Source organism: Hirundo rustica, chromosome 20 (assembly GCF_015227805.2).
Source record: "Hirundo rustica isolate bHirRus1 chromosome 20, bHirRus1.pri.v3, whole genome shotgun sequence".
Classification (NCBI taxonomy): Eukaryota; Metazoa; Chordata; class Aves; order Passeriformes; family Hirundinidae; genus Hirundo; species Hirundo rustica.
This window is the reverse complement of record NC_053469.1, coordinates 1,728,044-1,745,702: the sequence shown is the minus strand read 5'-3', so window position 1 is coordinate 1,745,702 and position 17,659 is coordinate 1,728,044. Positions and strand designations below refer to the sequence as shown.

The following is a 17,659-nucleotide window of genomic DNA, read 5'->3' as shown; positions in this document are numbered from 1 at the left end:
TGCGCTTCATTTGGGAACTGCTCTGGAATGACCCCTCTTGACAGCACCGTGGATGCTGTCCCAGGTGCTCATCCCTGCCTGATCCAGTGCCTGTCCTGTCCCCCACCAGGCTGCCCTGTCCTGCCGCGGCAGGGTGACAGCTCCCTATCGCCCTGGAAACCAGCAGACTGCTATGCGCTGCTCAAATATTAGTGCCTTACTCCAGCTGACCCCTTCCCTGCATGAAAAGCTGGACAGACAAGGTCTGCAGCCTTCAGGCATCAGAAGGAAATACTGATATTGTCAGAGATTCCATATTGATCATGAAGAAGAGCCTGGCAGCACAGCAGCACTCTCAGAAAGGGACTCCGTTGGAATTGGCATTCTGTAGACAGCACGGGGAATGGGTTTATAATTCAGCTGACAAGAAGAATTGCATTTTGCTGGAGCAACTCACAGGCTCCCTTCCCCTCTTTGCAGGTGGCCTAACACAGATTAGAAATGGAATTCACGCCTGCTGTCTCCGAGCTGGAAAGAAGGGGCATATACATTCCAATAAAGCTTTGAAATACGGATTTTGTGCCTCTTGGTTTTCCTGCTGAAAGAACTGTAAGATTTAAGCAGGATACAGGATGAATCTGAATAGACAGCTAATCATGTATTTTAAAAAATCTATCTTCCTTAGGGAAGAAAACATTTAATCTGTGATTTCTGTATTTAAATTAACATTTGCTGTGCTGCAGACTGTGCTGAGAAGAAAAATCCTTATTTTGATTTTTAAAAGATGGGAAGCAATTGTACCTTTAACTGAGTGAAACTGGCTTTTCAGATTGACAGCTCCAGGCATCCAGAGCTAGCGAGTGGATAACACCCTGTTAGGATGTGTGGGTCTGGGATGGGGTTTGCATTACCTTAGTAACATGCTTGCTCAGTTCTGCTTTACAGTCTGTCTCTTCCAATTACGCTGCTCATTGTGGGCACATCAGTCAGCTGCGACGCTGACAATGACAAGGCTGCAGCTGGCTGCAGGTGTCTCGCACCAGGCAATCTTACTGACCACACTTGCTCTCTAATCTCCACATTACAAACTGCCTTCCTTACCCTATAATCTTCGGGGGGTCATTACTGGGCAGAGCTTCGTGTGCTGTTTCATGAGTTTCATGAAAACACAGGTACCCAAACTCTGCAGCCAGGCCAGAGCAGGGAGTTTGAAAGAATCTCCTCTAGCTCAGCAGTCCCCGCTGTCCTCTTGGCCCAATTAATTTGTCATTAGGAGCATGGCCTGTTCCCCACTGCGGCCCTGCTGCTGGCAGACAAAAGGCCAGCCAGCTGCAAGGAGCTCATCTGGATTACCAGTGGCTGTCCTGACGGCCAGCGGAGCAGGGAAGGAGATCTGCACGCCCAAGGGGCCACAGAGCACAGCAATACAGCTCTGCCCTCCCCACCAGCCCAGAGGGAAGCCCTGGCTCTGCTGCTCCCCTCCCTGCTGCCCTAAAGCTCTCGTGCTGTGAGCTCGGTTCTCGTGTGGTTTACCAAAGGCTATAGATGAACTTAACTGCTCTTAAAAATGCCATTTTGCAAAGGCATTTACAGAAGCAGCAGCAAAGCCAGATGACCTTTCAGACTGCTTGTGGTGTTTATTTCAAGGCAGGAGAAAGAGCAGTAAATACTGAGCCAGGAGAGCTCATCTCTGAAAGCCCTTTTAAGCAGACATTTTACAAGATAAAACCCACTGCAATTTGCAAGTAGTACAGTGGAGAAATAAATCCAGAACTGTGTCAGTAACAGCAATACCTGGGGGGCTGTTCCGGGGAATTATTTTGTCTCTGTTCATATATATAATATCACCCTGAATGTTTGCAGGGGCCTCCTGATTAGCTGCTCCTTTTCCTCTCCACAAGGGAACCACTTCCAAAAAGCCAAGAATTCATAGGCACACATTGAAAACCAGACACAGTTCATGAACCAAATGCTCCTGGGTGGGTCACTAAACTGTGAACTGCCCTCAGTCCCTACCACTGACAGCAGAGATGGGCTGTGTTACCCTGATGGACCCCACCGGGGCCCCAGCACCAAACCCAGCTCCTGCCCTCAGCTGCCAGGGCCACTCCCAGCACACGCTGTCATCGCCCTGTCCCTCAGTGACATCCTCCCTGTCCTCACCAACATGGCCCGGGCGTGCAGGGCTCCCCTCAGAGCTGAGCCACACCACTTCACAGCATCAGCAGCCTTTGCTCCCCACGCCGTGTGACTGCCCAGGACGCCACACGTTTTCCTCATTCCCAAGGCTGAGCTGGCAGCTTTGTGCCTCCTCCCCTCGGCAGCGCTCCCGTGCAGCCGTGCCACGTGTGCCGTCACCGGTGCCACCGGGCAGCAGCTGCTGCCTCCTGCCAACAGGTGCACGAGCAGGTTCTGCTGTGGCACACGAGGGGAGGGCACAGGCAGCACAGGAGGGAGGAATGCCAGCAGCAGGAAGCTGCCCACGGGCGTTCCAGGATAACCTGTGGAATGTGGGCAGTGTACTGCCAGTTCCGTTCAGGAGAACGGGCAAACAGCTCCAGGAGGCTGTAGCTGTGGTGCAGGGGTGGAGGTGATGGGAACCTGCCATCTGCCACATCTCAGACCCCAGTAAGAGACCCTGCTAGGACTGGCACCGACACTGGAATGCAGACACTCAACCCCAAGCTGTATGGTTAGGACTGCAGCTGCCCTAAGCAGGGTTGTAGGGCACAGATTTGGGTGGGTTTACCAGGATTCTGCAGACAGCTGAGCTGGTCCAACCAACCAGGGACAGCAGTATCCAGAGGGAGGGTGGTGCAGACTGAAAACTTAAGCTAGAGTCACAAGGCTTTTCCAGGAAAGGTGATGGTTGCACTTCCTGGCAGCTTTTACAGCTCTTACAGCTTTTAGTTTTGAGCAGGTGTAGTAAGGAGGAACAAAGGATAAACAGTCCCATTTTCAGACACACGGGATCGTGACTCAATTAGCAGCAGACATCGCCCTGCAAAGCACTGGAAAAGGCACATCCAGAACCTGAATGAGGTCAGAGCCTCACACGCAACCTCAGAAATCCCCAACTTGATAACATTATCTACAACAGATATTCCTATCCTGTCCTGGGTCAAAACAGTCCGAGCAAGGAGGGACAGCAGTGAGAAATGCTGTCTGTTTTGCAGAAGCCCACAGCATGAACTTGTGCATTTCTGCACAGAAATCTCAGATGCACAGACATCTCACTGTTGTGTCTTTCAGTACATCGGGAGCTTGGATGTCCCCAGGCCCAACAGCCGTGTGGAGATTGTGGCAGCCATGAGAAGGATCCGGGTAAGTTCAGAACAGCTGAGCCCCACACACAGTTAAAGGTTACACTCCCTGGAGTGACTTGGTTGCAATCTACTGTTCCAAATTCCCTCCAGCCCTTCCTATCTGGAGCTCAAATCTCAGCCCAGTCAGGTTTGCAACAAGCTTCTCCAGAAATTCCCAAGGTGTCTTAGCATAGGCCCATCCTGTGCTCTTTGCAAAGGGATCAGTTATCAAAAGTCAGACATAAACCCCTCTCCTGTGCTGAGCAGCCATGGGCTTCTCCTTGAACCTAAGAGATTTATTTAGCCTGTTTGGAATTTTGTGTGCGTGAAAAATAAGCTGAACACAATGTGCTCCACAAAAGCACTTGAGTTCATTGACAGTTCCAAATATATTGTGTTATATATTGAAATATCAGTGCCCTGACAGGTGTGATTGATGTAAATCCCATCTGACTAGACTTTGTGGATTCTGCTGCTCCTAGAATAATTTGCTGCTTTCCCCGTGCTCCAATACAGTTTCACAGTTCCTGTTTCTCATCACCAAGGCTGCTCTCTTCCTGCTCTGCCCCTTTATTCTGCAGAGCAGCCTGTGAATGGTCCCCAGATTTAGCTGTGATTAGCAGGGTTGGGTGGCTTACATCTGCTTCGTGTATAACCAGTTCAAGTGCATCTCCCCCAAAAGGCAGTGCAGCTGTTGTGTCTGGCTGAAGTTTTGCAGGGGTCTTAATTCTGAGGCTGTTCATATGTCTCCCATCAGCTGAAGCAAATTTGAGAATCTTCTGTTTAAAGCTTTGAAGGGATTATCCTATTCCCCCCCTTCCCCCGCAGTGTTTAACCATCTAATTTTCCTTTAGAATAGTGCTTTTTAAACTTAGCCTCTAACTGGCTGGGGAGCTGATGTATTCATCTCCAGCCAAGCTTAGAAATGACATTCCCCTCCCTTTGCCTGCTCAGACTATTAGCACAGCTCTTGCTCAGAACACAGTGCAGCAGCAGTCTAAATTGCCTGGTTATTTATGGAACAGGTGAATATCTGTAGGAAGTAAAAGCAATAGGTGAGGACTTACAGGGCAGTTTAGGTGCTGGCATAATTACTGACAATTTTTCATCAGAATCAATATTCATCATCAGATTTGACACTGCACTTCTGCTGATCTATGACCCCCTTGTAAGAAAAAGCAAACCATATTGTAATACCAGTTAAAATAAAGCGTCACATTCTGTTTTCACACCTGCTATTGCCACAGTGGTACTTAGCTCAGAGTGCAATTGGCAGTGCAATAGCATGCTTGAGTACCACAAGAAACATGTAAAAACACATTCTGCATTCCGGGGTGCCATCACTTAATCTTGTCACACAGGATTTTTAAAGTAGGCATCCAGTAATCTATACTGAGTTTTTAATCTTGGAAGCCCGTTCCAAAAAGGGAGGGCTTCCCTTTTCATGTGCACATTGTACAGCAGGATCTTATTCAGACACTTCCTGGCTGCTGAGCGGAAGATGCTCCTCTATTGAAGATAGTTAATTGGCACTGATCCTTAATTAGAGCATAAAGAATGAACTGGGAGGTCTTTGAAGAGAATTCTAGTGCACAGAGTACCCAACCTAGGAACTGAGGGAAGATGGGGGTTATTTATGTAGCATTCATTTGCATGCAGAGGCCTTGTCTGTACTAGAGTTTTTTCCCATGGACTCTCAGCAGCACCAGTTACAACTGGGAGGAAACCGTGGAAGAAGCTCTTGGGGGAAATGAGTATTTTGCTCCTATGTTACTGTGAGTGGTATTGCCTGTTTGCAGTGCAGGAGTGAGTAAGGTCCCACAGCCCTGCCAAGTGTTGGCAGGAGCATGTCGTGGTGAAGCTTTCATCCTCTGTGCACTCCAGAGTTCCACTGGAATCCTCCACTGGAGCAGAAGAGAAAAGTCGTGCAGTACAAGCCCCAGCACAGCATTCCCTGTGCTGCTCCCTGTGCCCTGGGAGGAGGTGGGAGCCATCCCACAGCTCAGGAGGGCTCTTACTCACCCAGGGCGAGCAGGGAGGAGGATGTGGAGTTACAGCTCTCTTTTCCAGGCTGTGTCAGAGCTGGTTACTCTGTTTACTCATCAGTAAATTGATACAAGCATCAAAACTGCCTTGGGGGAAAAGCCTTCAGCTGCTGAGGACTCCAAATGTCCTGAGAGGGTCAGAAGGAAAGCAGCAACACCAGGCGACAAGTTTGCTCCTTGTTCCGTGTTTTGTACTGGGCTCTTTTACCAGTTACACATGAATTGTACCAAGGATTCTGGATCAGTGGGATCCTCCATGCATAAGCAGAGCTGTCTGCCTGCAGACTTCAGGACATTACTCCCTGAGAGCCTCAAATAACAAGTTTAACATTAGCCTGCTGAAATCGTGACCTGCTCTTCAGCAGTAGGTATTTGAGGTGCAGTCTCTTAGTAAAGCTTAAATCCATATTCTGGGCTGAATGGATGCTTGTAGAATTGCTAGCAACACTCCATTAGTCACACATTAGATCCCATTTCATAACAGACTGGAAAGCCTTGTCTCATCATGTTCTATGCTTCCACTGGAGAGAATGCAAATGCAGTAGGTAGAACAGGGAAGCTGCTGTTCTTAGCTTTCCATTATGCAGAGCTAGACAACTTTAAGTTTGCTAATCCTTCCAGTGGATTATTAGCTGCCTACAGCTGCCATGTTGTTATTACATGATCAGAGTTCAAGCTAATCCCTCTACCTCTTGCCCTGGCAGGGGGGGGTTGATGAAATGAGTTTGCAGCTTGGATAAATACACTTTACCCTGACAGGCACAGCGAGGGCCTGCTTAGGAATGTCCAATTCATCACACAGCTCCAAGCACCCCGGGCAGGTGTTCCCCCACCTCCCAGGGAGCAGCATCTGCTGCCTGCAGCTGCCTGAGGCCATCCAGGTCTGGGTGTCTGGCAGCTCCCGTGCTCTGTCAGCGTTCTGGTGGAGCTGGCTTTCTGCTGGAGTGATCCCTCTGCAGGTATTGGAGCCTTCTCAGCACTCCGGGGAGTTTATGTACAAATCAAGATCTTTCCTCCTCACAATTCAAGCGGCAGGTAATGTGAAGATGGGTTTTGTAAAATACAAAACACTTCCTTGAAGCTGCTGAGGTTGCTTGGAAAATCTTAGCCTGGGAGACCAAAGAATGGATGTCTTCAAGGGCAGGGTTAACATCACCACATGTCCTGCATGCATTGCCCAGAGCCAGCACTGGGCAGAGGAGAAAGTTCCCTTCCCAGAGCGCCTGTACCCTGCGTCCAGCACCTCACAGCCAGCTGAACAGGCCGAGTGACATGCTGCTATTTTGAGTGGTGGGTTGTACAAGGACACAGTAGGAGTAAGTGACAAAGCCTGTCATCCCCACAGACAGCCTGCTGCCAGCAATTCCCCAAGACATTCAGTTTTATCTACCTTTAAGGCACAGAGCCAGTTACCCTGGAATTTGCACTTAAGAATCTCTGAAGCCTACAAATTTCAGTTCTGTTTGGAAGGTTTAGCTTGGACCTAAGCAGGTATTGACACTCAGAAAGGAGCCAGATGTTGGATTATTTAATCATTCTATAAGGGAACAGCCAACTGGTGGTGTGCCCATCCAAACACCAGGATGAGCAAACAGGAGGCAGGCATCCAGACTAATGTGTCTTCTGTTACCTCCACATTTCTTGGGCTTAATTTAATTGAGAAGCCTTTTTCCCCAGAGGCCAGTGTGCCAGAGAAACAGAAACATTTATAAATCTTGATGCAGGATACATGAGAAGTGCCTGAGCTCTCCTTGGAATGAGAACTGGGTTCTCACTTCAGCCTCCCTCTTATCCTGATCATTCTTGCTGCATCCATCTCTGAGCAGAGCCTCAGCACTTTGCAGTTTCTCCACACAGTATTTGAGTGAGGACGTGCAATCCAGCCACACCATAAGTCAGACTCACTGCCAAGTATCAACTGGTAGTGTTGAAGTGTGACATGACAGCAATTTAAATCAGGATGAGTAAGTTGCAAACTTGTGAAGCAGAGGCAGCAGGGACAGCTGCAGGGAACCTGCCTCTGCTCTCCAGAGCCCCCAGTCCCAGAGCTGGGCTGGCTTACGCAGCACCTTGCACTTAAAGTCCTGCCAGGCTGCAAATTCCAGCGGTTCAGGAGCAAATGTGGGTGTGATTTATCTGCTCTTCCTACAGAAGGAGAGGAACCAGGTGGCCAGCTGGCAGAGGGCAGGGAGACAGCCTTCAGCCCTCTCAGTTTAGTTTATTACCGTGTGACAGGTTTCAGAGGTAGAGGTGTTTCATGGGCTTGTTCTAGAACACATTTCCCAGGCAGGCAGCTTTCTCACCACAGAAGTTCACCTAGAAAACTGCTGCAAGGATTCCTCTGACATATTCTGCCTATAAGCCCTTCCTGGGTTATTATGCTGAAAGCTAGGTTTTCCTGCCAGCTTCATGTTAATCTGAGCTGGAGTTGTGATCAGAACTAAAAAAAGAGAGAAGCTGAACTCCCAGCTGATGGGTTTCTTGGTTAGTCTCTGCAGCCCATCCCTTTATAATGAAGTTGTTTGGTCAGCTATAGCTGAGGCACAGACTCAAACGTGCAAGTGCAAACTGCTGGAGCACTTGCCTTGGGGTACAGACCTCTATAGCTGCATGCCAGGAGCTGTTGTTGTTGGATGGGAGTTTGTTCTGCTGCAGTTCCTGGAGGGTTTTCCCTTTCAGCCTCTTTGGAAGAGCATCCAAATGCTCAGCTAATGATAGCCCTGGGCTGTGACAGACAACAATCCTGGTATCTTTAAATATTTCAGCAGCCTCAGACTGCTGGGGTGGACCTTTCTTTAGTTCTCAGAAGACTGTGCACCTTCCTTTCATTTACAGGAAGGTGCGAGAGAAACAGATGACAGTTCTGACAAGGTTAGAGTGTGAAACACAGGCATCTCTTCCTCCTTCTCCCCCACACTAAGACATTGTATTCACCCCAGACTATGCTCCAAGAGAGCATAATTTTCTAGGGTGCCTTCCCTGCCTCTCTGGAGAGCCATGCAAGGGTTGTTTACCCTGCTAAGTGTTAAACACAGCCTATGTCCTCCAGGAGAGAGCTGTGGTTATAGGCAGCCAAACCAACATACACAAGCATGTACAAACCTGCTCTGGCACCTTCTGCACAATGTCTGGTGTCAGCTCTGACTCTTCTCCAAAGCAGAGGTCTAAGAAAGGCTCCTGCAGCTTCACACAGGCAGGACGTGATCAGCCCACAGGGCTGCTCAGCTCCAGGTCCCAGAAACACCAGTTACCCTCAGGGTCCCGTCCATGAGACCAGGCATCTGAACCAGTTTAAGGTTCCTACCACACAAGATTAAGCTAATTTGGTTTACCTTTCCAGGCCCTGGCAAAATACAGCAAGTGTTTTCAGGATAGCAATTAAATGTTAATTGCAGCTAAGTTTAGCCCTAATGCCTCATTAGTTTGTTTTCCTCCGTTTGTTGCATCTATAGCAGAGTCTCCTGCACAGGAATGGGGATCAGGCTGGGCTTCCCAGGAGGCAGGAGTTGCACCGTGTGCTCTGAGGGTCTCAGCCTTGCCAGGAACTCTTACCTGCTCCTACCCAGGGCAGGCAGCACTGAACCCACCACATTCAATGCACAGCTCTACTGAAAAGCGTTTTACTGCTCCACACTGCAAATGGCCCCCAGGTTTGGTTCCCACAGTCTGTTTCCTGGTCTTTAGGATGACAAGGATGCCACCTTACCTTAAGGGATGAAAGACACATTATGGGTCTGTGCAGGACAGGATGCTGAAGGAGCTGAGCCCTCTGGCAGAATGTCTGGCAAGAATCCATTTCTCCAGGCAAAGCAAGTGGCTTCAGCTTGAGACTGCAGGAGCTGCAACCTCTCAGGCACTGTTCCTCACCCTGCTCCCATCCTGCCACTGAGTTCTGTAGCCTCTCCCCCTGCCCAGCCTGCCCTGCAGCTCCAATTAGCCAAAACACCAGGTGGGGTGAGATCTCCCTGAGAGCCCTGGGCACGAAGGCCCCAGGAGGGGAAAGGCTGGCCTGGGAAGGGTGGCTCGTGCAGGTGCAGCTCCTTGGGCCTCTCTCTGTGTGTTCTCTGTTCCACCTTGACAGGCTCTGGTGTGCACCATGCACACGCTGCTTTCCCAGCCTCACAAAAGATTAGTTTAAAATGTGGAAGCTGGCTTTCTAGAAGAATTGAGTCAGCCTTGTCTCAGACAAACCCAAGCTTGTTTTACCCATTTTCTGCTGTTTGTATTATCTTAAAACAAAGGGAAGAAGCTCTTAATGAGCTGTTTCTACAGTGGCATCATGCACAGAGTTTCTAGGCAGCATTGTGTGGTGGAGAACTGACTACGCTCTGCTTTGTGCATCTTGAGTGGGAGGAGAGGAAAAAACACCTCTGAGATTACACAAGAACCCAACCTTCTGCTCACTGCTTGGGGGGGTCTTAATAGAGCAACAGAGCTGCTGCAATAGAGCTGCCCCACTGACTTAGAAACCCCTGCAGATTTCCACCCTGCTCATCTCCAACCCTAACTCACCTCTGCACTTCCTGCCACAGAATGATTAGTTACCTTCTGTCACTTAACCCCTGAGCTGAAACGAGTGGGGACTGGCCAAGCTGTGAATACAGGCCACTGTGCCAGACGACAGCTGAGGGCTGCCTCGGTAGCCACGTGCTATGACCCAGTTTTTGAGGAGTGGCCAGTGACTAGAGATGCTTCAGTTCTTCCACCCTGTTCAGAGTGCACGGTGCAGGGTTGATAGCAGATGGGTGGAGGGATCAGTCAGTGAAATGTGTCATCTCCAGGCAACGGCGACCTTTAGTGCCTTCCTCAGAGCCCTCAGAACTCTGTGGCTTCTCCGGTGAGGGGGTGGAACCAGTCAGGCACATTAATTCTGTTTTGCATCAGAGTCATGGTGGATTGGAGTTTAGTTGAAGGCTAATAAAAGCAGCATTTAAATGGATAAAAGCTAAATTTAAATGTTACTGCTAAATAGAACAAGACAGAGCTTTTTGTTTGATGCTGAATCTTGGCAATGAAGCAGGTACCTTTTAATTGTAAAATAAAGTGGCTTTAACAGTATTATCATTATATTACTGAAGCATTTAATTTCACCAGCTAAAATATCACTGTATGAGATCTCTGCAAAGCTTTTATCTAGTTTGAAATAAAGAGACTTTTTCACCAATTATGTTACTGGTTGTAGAGTATTACAGAGATGAAATATAATGGCTTCCAAATTACATTCTGGTGAAGAACACTCAGCCACAACTCAAAACTGCTTCTTTGTTGGTGCCTGAAAAAATGTAATTGAGAAGGTAACCAGAGTGGAGAGAGCAGATTGGATTGGCTTGGTAACAAGGACCTGCCTAAATCTGAGTGACAACTGCAGGGGGACAGAGCTGGGGCTGCCCGTGGGGCGGAGCAGAGACCCTCCTTGCACAGCCTGGACAAGTGCAGGGGTGGATTGCCACCAGAGCAGGGTGATGTGTTTCAGGAACAAAATACAACAGCCCATGAAGATACAAACACTTCAGTGTGTCCCCATGAGTCTCCCTCTGTGCAGAGAAAAATCTGGGGAAAAGTGGCCTGTGGCTACAGTGTAATCCTCATTTGAGTGAGCCTCTCTGGTTCTCAGGTTGAGTCTGTGCTGGGCACAGGAGGAAGGCCAGAGCCAGTGCACAGCAGTGGCTGCCCCTGTAGATCTTGGTTTCGTCACAGGCAAGGGCCCTTTGTACCTCATTGATCAGCGCTGTGAGGAGAGGGACCCTGAGGGACTGTGACCACAAAGCCAAATTCAGCCCAGTAAAATAAGATTTGCTAACAATAGCTTGGTTCTACACTTGTTTTCTTCAATCTTCTTTTGCTCTGTACTAAATGAGGCCAGAAACCAGACAGAATCCATGCTGCTTTACATAGTACTTTGACAGGCTACTTCATGTTTTGACCAAATAACAGTGTGACAAACTCTTGAATGGGTCCCTGGAAGGAAGGATGCTTTGATGAGGGAGCAGGGATTTTTTAAAGGCATTATGGAATGGTTTTCTTTCTTTCTTTCTTTCCTGCAGCAGTGATTAGACATTATTTAAATGTCCTTTCCCTGGACCAGATGGGTTATTTGGACTAATTGGCAGCCGCTTGACAGCATTCAAGACACCTGAGTCACTTCCCGCTTCCTCCATCCTTCTGTCACTGCTGCTGCACAGATCCTGCCTGGGTAGATGTGCTGGAGGGAAGGATGTGTCCCTGAGCACTGAGGGAGCATCCCAGGCCAGGGTCCCAAATCACCCTGTTCCCTGCACAGCCAGGTCCAATGTACTCCCCGCAATCGCACCAAAGCCTCTGAGCTCCAGGCTTTTCTTCCTAAAAATCAAATTATTTTTGTCAGATGAAGAAGGAGCAGAGGGACATGTTGAGGCCAGATGCAGTGTGGTGGAGGATGAGGCAGCCACAGCTGCTCAGGGGGTGTAAGGGACACGGGTACAGGCTCAAATGCCACCTGCCAGCTGTTGAGTGTCCTTTACCTGCTGCAGAGCCACACCTGGCTCCTGGAGCACTGAAGGTTCAGTGATTCCACAGCACCATGGACCTGCTCAGTCCTGCTGCAGCCTGTGCTCCTGCTGTTAATGATTACTTCCATCCCAGGCACATGTTCCCATTTTCATGTTTCCCCCCAGGGCAATGCTGGTCTCCTGCTTGTCTCGCTTCTTTGAATCCCAGCTGGTGGCAGGAGCTGTGAGCTGGGGACTCTGTTTGGGGTTAATCACTGACCTGTGCATGGGCAGCGCAGGATGCATTGATGTCCACAGCTTCACACCTCCTGCTGACACCACTGCAAGCCCAGGGACACGGGGAACAGCACTGGGGAGAGAGAGGAGCCTGTGATGGTCTGGTACACTTTTGGTGACAAGACATATAATGACAACAAATATTGAGAGAATAAAACCCTCTTTTTCCATAATTTCCATATCTAAACCCAGGCTTTTCTCTCATCATGATTCACTAATCTCAGTAGCTCCCCTAAGGCTAATAGAGTCCTTGAACTGCTTAATATTCTGGAGTTTTGGAAATGACACAATTAGACTTGAATTTTCTTTCTCTTACAGCAGCAGTCTTGTTTCCAAATTTGAGTGAAGTTTCATGGGCAATTTGAGAACCCGGAGACTTCCCTTTAAATTTAGGTACTGCAGTTTTATTAGCACTCAATAATTTCTAACCGAGGCCCACTAGGAGAGAAGCAGCGTGGGAGCTGTGCTGTGCCTGGCTCTGCTCAGGGCTGCACATCTGGGTAATACTCAGGGCAGCCTGGCAGGAGAGGGGTGAGCTCCCTTCTGCCTTCACTTCTGCTGTATTCCGGGAATGCAGTCTGGGCAGATTGCAAAAGACATTTGTGCCACCAAGATTCTGATATCAATGGGAATTAGGAATTGCGTGCTTTAGAAAATCTGTCCTAACAGTTTCATCTGAGCACTGGGCCCGACTGCTGATTTTTTTAAGGAAGCAGGATCTGTCAGTCCTGCATGTCAAGCCTTTACCAACAGACCTGACACCCACAGCCCCTGTGGCCTGTGGTGCTGACCCCCTCCAAGCTCAATGGCCTTTTCCTGGCTGGAATTGCTGCACTGTTGCTGCTCACAGATGCAGACACATCCTTTCATTGCAGCGCCTGGAGGTCGACTATAAGTCACCGGGTTTTCTGTAAGAAATGTTTTCTCAAGTGGAACTGCTGCAGATCGATAGTATTAGCAGCTGCATAGAAAAAATCTCCTTGCCTGGCAATAAAGCAGATTATTTCTGTCCCTGAGTATCTCAAACCAGTACACAGCCTTCATGGGAATTGCTGGCACTGAGGTGTAGAAAGGTTCAGCTGCACCCAGGGCTTGAGCTAACAAAGAGCTCTTTGCCCTGCAGGAGAATAAAGATGGATTGCACCTAGCAAAGGAGTCCTGAGGCCTGGTCTGCACACAGCAGCACACTCAGCATCCCCCCTTTGTCATTCTGGTCTAGTTTGTAATCAAGTGCTGGTTCTGAATGCAGATGGAGATGGAGTCCTCATTCTAGCTTGGATTCTGCTTGCTCAAAGATAAAGGTGCCAAGTCCAGCTTCCTGACTCTGCTGTGGATATGCAAAGGAAATGTTAATTTCCCTGGTAGGTGGCTAGGAGAAATGGCAAGACACAGAGCTGGAGGACAGCACTTGGCAAGTCTGGAAGCCAGGAGATGTTCCCTCCTTGCAGCATTTACACACAGCAGGTGTTAGTCATGCAGATGCAGCTTCTCCAGGTTCTCAACAGCAGATGAGATTGCTCCTTCTCCTTTGGATAGGTATGCACCCTGGGAGGACATGCTGAGCACCCTGAAGTCACCAAGGCTTTCAGGAGGAGGCTGCAGAGCAGCACAGTGCTGGAAATGGAGAACCCCAGCAGGTCACACCTGGCCCTGTTGGGAGCCAGGGCTGGGTTTGACTTGGTTATCAGGTTGGACATGTGGGCACTTCTCTGCCTCTTCCTCTGACCCTCCCCTGCCTGCCCCAGGCCTCAGGAGCACTGACATTCCCTGTCCACCCCTGCACTCAGAGCACGGCTCCCAGCCTACTCTGGCTGCCTTTGCCTCCAGAATTCCTTTGGACTACCTGCACTAAAATAGCATCCTTACATAAACACAAAGTCTTGCATTATTTAGAGGCCTAAAATCCAGTACCTGCCTTTGTCAGAGCCTTGGCATGGCAGTGGGATTAGGATTTCTCCCCATGTCTGTGCTGTGCCAGTGAGCCCCTGCCAGGACCCACATTAAGTCCCTGCCCCACACTCTGCAGTGCTGGGCCCTGCCTGGCTCCCATGGCCACAAACTGCTCATGGGCTGAACAATGCTCTGCTCTCCTGAAGAACAGCATCACAAACACACCTCTAAAAGCCATAGAAGAACAACATGGGCTTTTTATTCTCTGTCCAAACAAGCAATAAACACCAACTGTCAGAGACAGAGCAAAGCAGCCCTGTTAATCAGCCCTGCCCCATTTCCCCCTCCTGCTTCTGAGGACACCAGCTCCTCTTTTCCTTCTCTGCACAGCCTAGCCAAAATACCAGGAAGTGAGCCAGGAGCATCTCCCCTGCCGTGGCCTGTCAGGCTCATGGAGACGGGTAGGTTCTGAAAGTACAACAGGAATTTTGGAGCAGGCAGCAGAAATCCTCAGTTGCCTCCTGCTCCTGTCTGTACAAGCAGTATCTGGTGGCCTGGCCCTGCCAGCGAGGTGCTGGGTAGCTGTCACTTGGCAGGGGCTGGCTGTAACCAGAACAACTGAATGGATGAAGTAGAAAATGAATATCCTTGCTTTGTGAGTGAGAAAGAGACGTAGAAAATACTCTCTTACCTTCCCACAGCCATGCAGGGGGTCTGGGGCTTTTTCATGGAGCTGAGCTTGCTGCAGAGTCCTGGCTCCTGCTCTTCAGAGCTTTGTTGTGTGAACATTGATGGACAAGGTTTAAAGCAATCCAACCTCCTAACTTGCCTCTTGTCCTACATACCAGACTGGAGGGCATCTAGGATGTGAAACATGCACTGAACCAGACCCTTCTCTGCAGGGCCTTGTGACACAGATGTTTGTCGGGAAATACGGAATTACCTGAAGATATTGCAGTGTATAATTGCAGTTTCACTTCTCAGGGTTATTTCAGGTGAATCTGACCTGCTTCTAATGAAATTAGCACTCTTTATCTGCAGTAACCTAGCAGCTTTTTCAGGTAGGGACATTTTCGTGCTCCTGTTGGGGTGGGGTCCCGAGACACTACTTCATCACTGATGCTAATTAATTGTCCAAGGCACTGCAGATGGAAAAGGTAATTTGTTTTCTCCCGTAAAGTGAATAGAGGTAGGGAGGAAAATAAAACCCAGCTTCCCTGTGAGCTGGGCTTGGCCTGCCCTGGCAAGACAAGGACTGAAGGGCTGTGTGTGGGAAAGCTCCCTATTAAACCTGGAGACAGCAGGGAGCTCCTGCAAGTGACAGACACACAATGGTGCTTTTGTCAGAGAGGCACCAAAGGCCAGATGATGTCACCTTGCGCTGGGCTGTGAGGCTGCTTGTGCCCCTCAGGATGGAGCTCAGCAGTGTTGCACTATCTCTTCCACAGGGAGGAGGCAATGAAAAGGCTGCTTTTGTCCCACCCTTTCTTAAAAGCTTTGTTCTAGGACAGTCCGTGGATTTTCAGAGGTGGAAAAGACTAATTAAAGAGCTACTGCCAGCCCTGGGCTCCCTCCAGCTCCCATCACCTGCTGGAGCCCCAGTCACCACTGAGGGTGTAACTCTGCTTTTTCCTCCACATCCTTTTGACTGGTGCATAAAAATATCTGAACTCCAGCCACATCCTTTGCCATGTCACCTTAAGGTGGAAAGATTGAGTTATCCTTAAGGGCTGTCTGAGACTTCAGCAGTCTGGGACCTCCCAAGGATAAAATCTATTGAAAAGGAGAAGCGGGATGAAGAGGAGGGCCTGTATTACCATGCCCATCAGAGTGCTTTGAAGCTGGATTCCGCAGATGTCAAAGGAGACCTGGACAAAATGCAGCTCTTTCTTTCTTCCCCTTACAGCTGCTGCAGCCAGGGCAGCATCCCCACAGCCCCTGCCCAAGGTCAGCCAGGGATCCTTTGAGCTGGGCTGGGGCCACATTTCCTTGCTGCCCTTCCAGGGACTCCCAGAAACCCAGCAGGCCCTGATAGTTCCTCAGCCCTTTCAGCTCAGTGCGTGGGGAGCGGTCTGCAGCATCCACAGAGTTTGCTGGATGGTGGAAGGAGCTCATTTAAATGAGAAAAAAAGACTTCGAGTACGTTTCCAGCATTCTCCCTGCCTATTGTACTCCCTTTTCAGTTTCTGCTTTCCAGTGAGCAGTTTTATGTTTCCAAGGATCATAAATTCTCATTTTTCCACTGGGCAGGAGGTGCACTCCTGGCCTCCAGCACTTCCTGCGTCGCTTTTGTGTCCGTGTTGCCCAGCTACTGCACACAGCCCCAGGCTATGCCCGGCCCCGGCAGCGTGTGCCCCGGCGGGCACGGGGGTTCACAGCGTTCCGACAGGACGGGCACACGCTGCTCCAGGGGCACAGAGGGAAGAACCAAGCCCAGAGCTTCCCAGACAGAGGCACAGCGAGGGCTGTGCCGAGCCGGGCTGCCGCGACCTCGGGAAGGTGGGATGTGATGCTGAAGGGGGATCAGAGCCTGGACAGCAAGCAGCCTGTGGTCCGAGGGTGTGGGGACGGACGCTGCTGGTTTGTCAGCTCCAGGGCAGCACACAAACCCCACTGGCTGGGCGAACTCCGGAGTTTTCCGTAGCATCAGTTCCAAGGGCAGCACTCCCAAGCATGGGTAGTTCAAACAGCAGCAGAGATAACACCCTGTCCTCACCCCGTATAAGTCAGCTGGTTTCAAACTAATTACATTCCTGAGCTGGAAATACTTGGATTCATCATGGCTTTAAATCCTAAAATGGGACTCGTATAGTACCAGGGGAAGGGAAGAGAAGGGAAGGGGGCAGGATGTGTGCCAGGGGGAGCAGGGACTGGGGGTCCTGCTGGGGCGGCGCTGCCCGGAGCCGGTCAGTCGGGGGGCAGAGCCAGGCTCATTCGCAGCCCTCATTGCCATGCTCCCTGTGTCCGTGTGGAAGGCGAGCCTGGGGAAGGGGCTGGGACGGGCTATTGTTGGGGGTTGTTTATGGACACATAGATCCTGCAGCCTGCCAGGCCGGGATGGGCCGAGGGGAGCCGGGGCAGGACAGCAGGCTGAGGGCTGGCTGGAGGATTTACAGCCACAGGAAGAAGTCTCTGGTTTCCAAGACTGTGGCATCTTCCTATGGGCATGTAAATAAGTACATACCCAGCTGTGACTGGGGGCACTGACATACGCCAGCTTCAAAAACCTGCAGAGCCTCTGCTTTGATTTCCCTTAATACAACTTAAAACACCATTTGAACCATGGCCAGGAGCATGTTCTGGCCTTGCTGCTCCTCGTTAATGAAGAAGATGCATTTTCTGGAAGCAGAGACTGCCTCCAAGACCTGCAAACTCTCTATTTTATGACAGTTTTCATTTGCATAATGAAGGCCCTGATACCTTCAGTAATTAATCACATTAAGAATTGCTTCCTTGAATAACTCTATTCATGCAGGTTGTTCCCAGTGCTGGAAACTGCACATGATTTCCAATGTGCATTAGCCCAAGTTTCATCAGCAGATGGAAGCTGGTAACTGCATGTGTAATTTATATCTGCTTGGGTGGAATTATCCAATGAAATATGCATCACACAGCGCCATTAACATTTCTAGTCATAGAGTCTTTAGCTCATGGGTAAGTTAATATTGCATGCCAG

General features: G+C 49.7%; 1 protein-coding gene across 2 annotated transcripts in view; it reads left to right on the top strand.

Moving 5' to 3' along the window:
* The window catches only part of LOC120761642 (carboxyl-terminal PDZ ligand of neuronal nitric oxide synthase protein-like), a 29,398-nt gene that overhangs the window by 545 nt on the left and 11,194 nt on the right, over positions 1 to 17,659 (top strand). For both annotated transcript variants that reach the window (XM_040083079.2, XM_040083077.2), the window contains exon 2: positions 3,232 to 3,303. In XM_040083079.2, the coding sequence (XP_039939013.1) occupies positions 3,232 to 3,303 (72 nt within the window). The remainder of the gene's footprint in view (positions 1 to 3,231; positions 3,304 to 17,659) is intronic.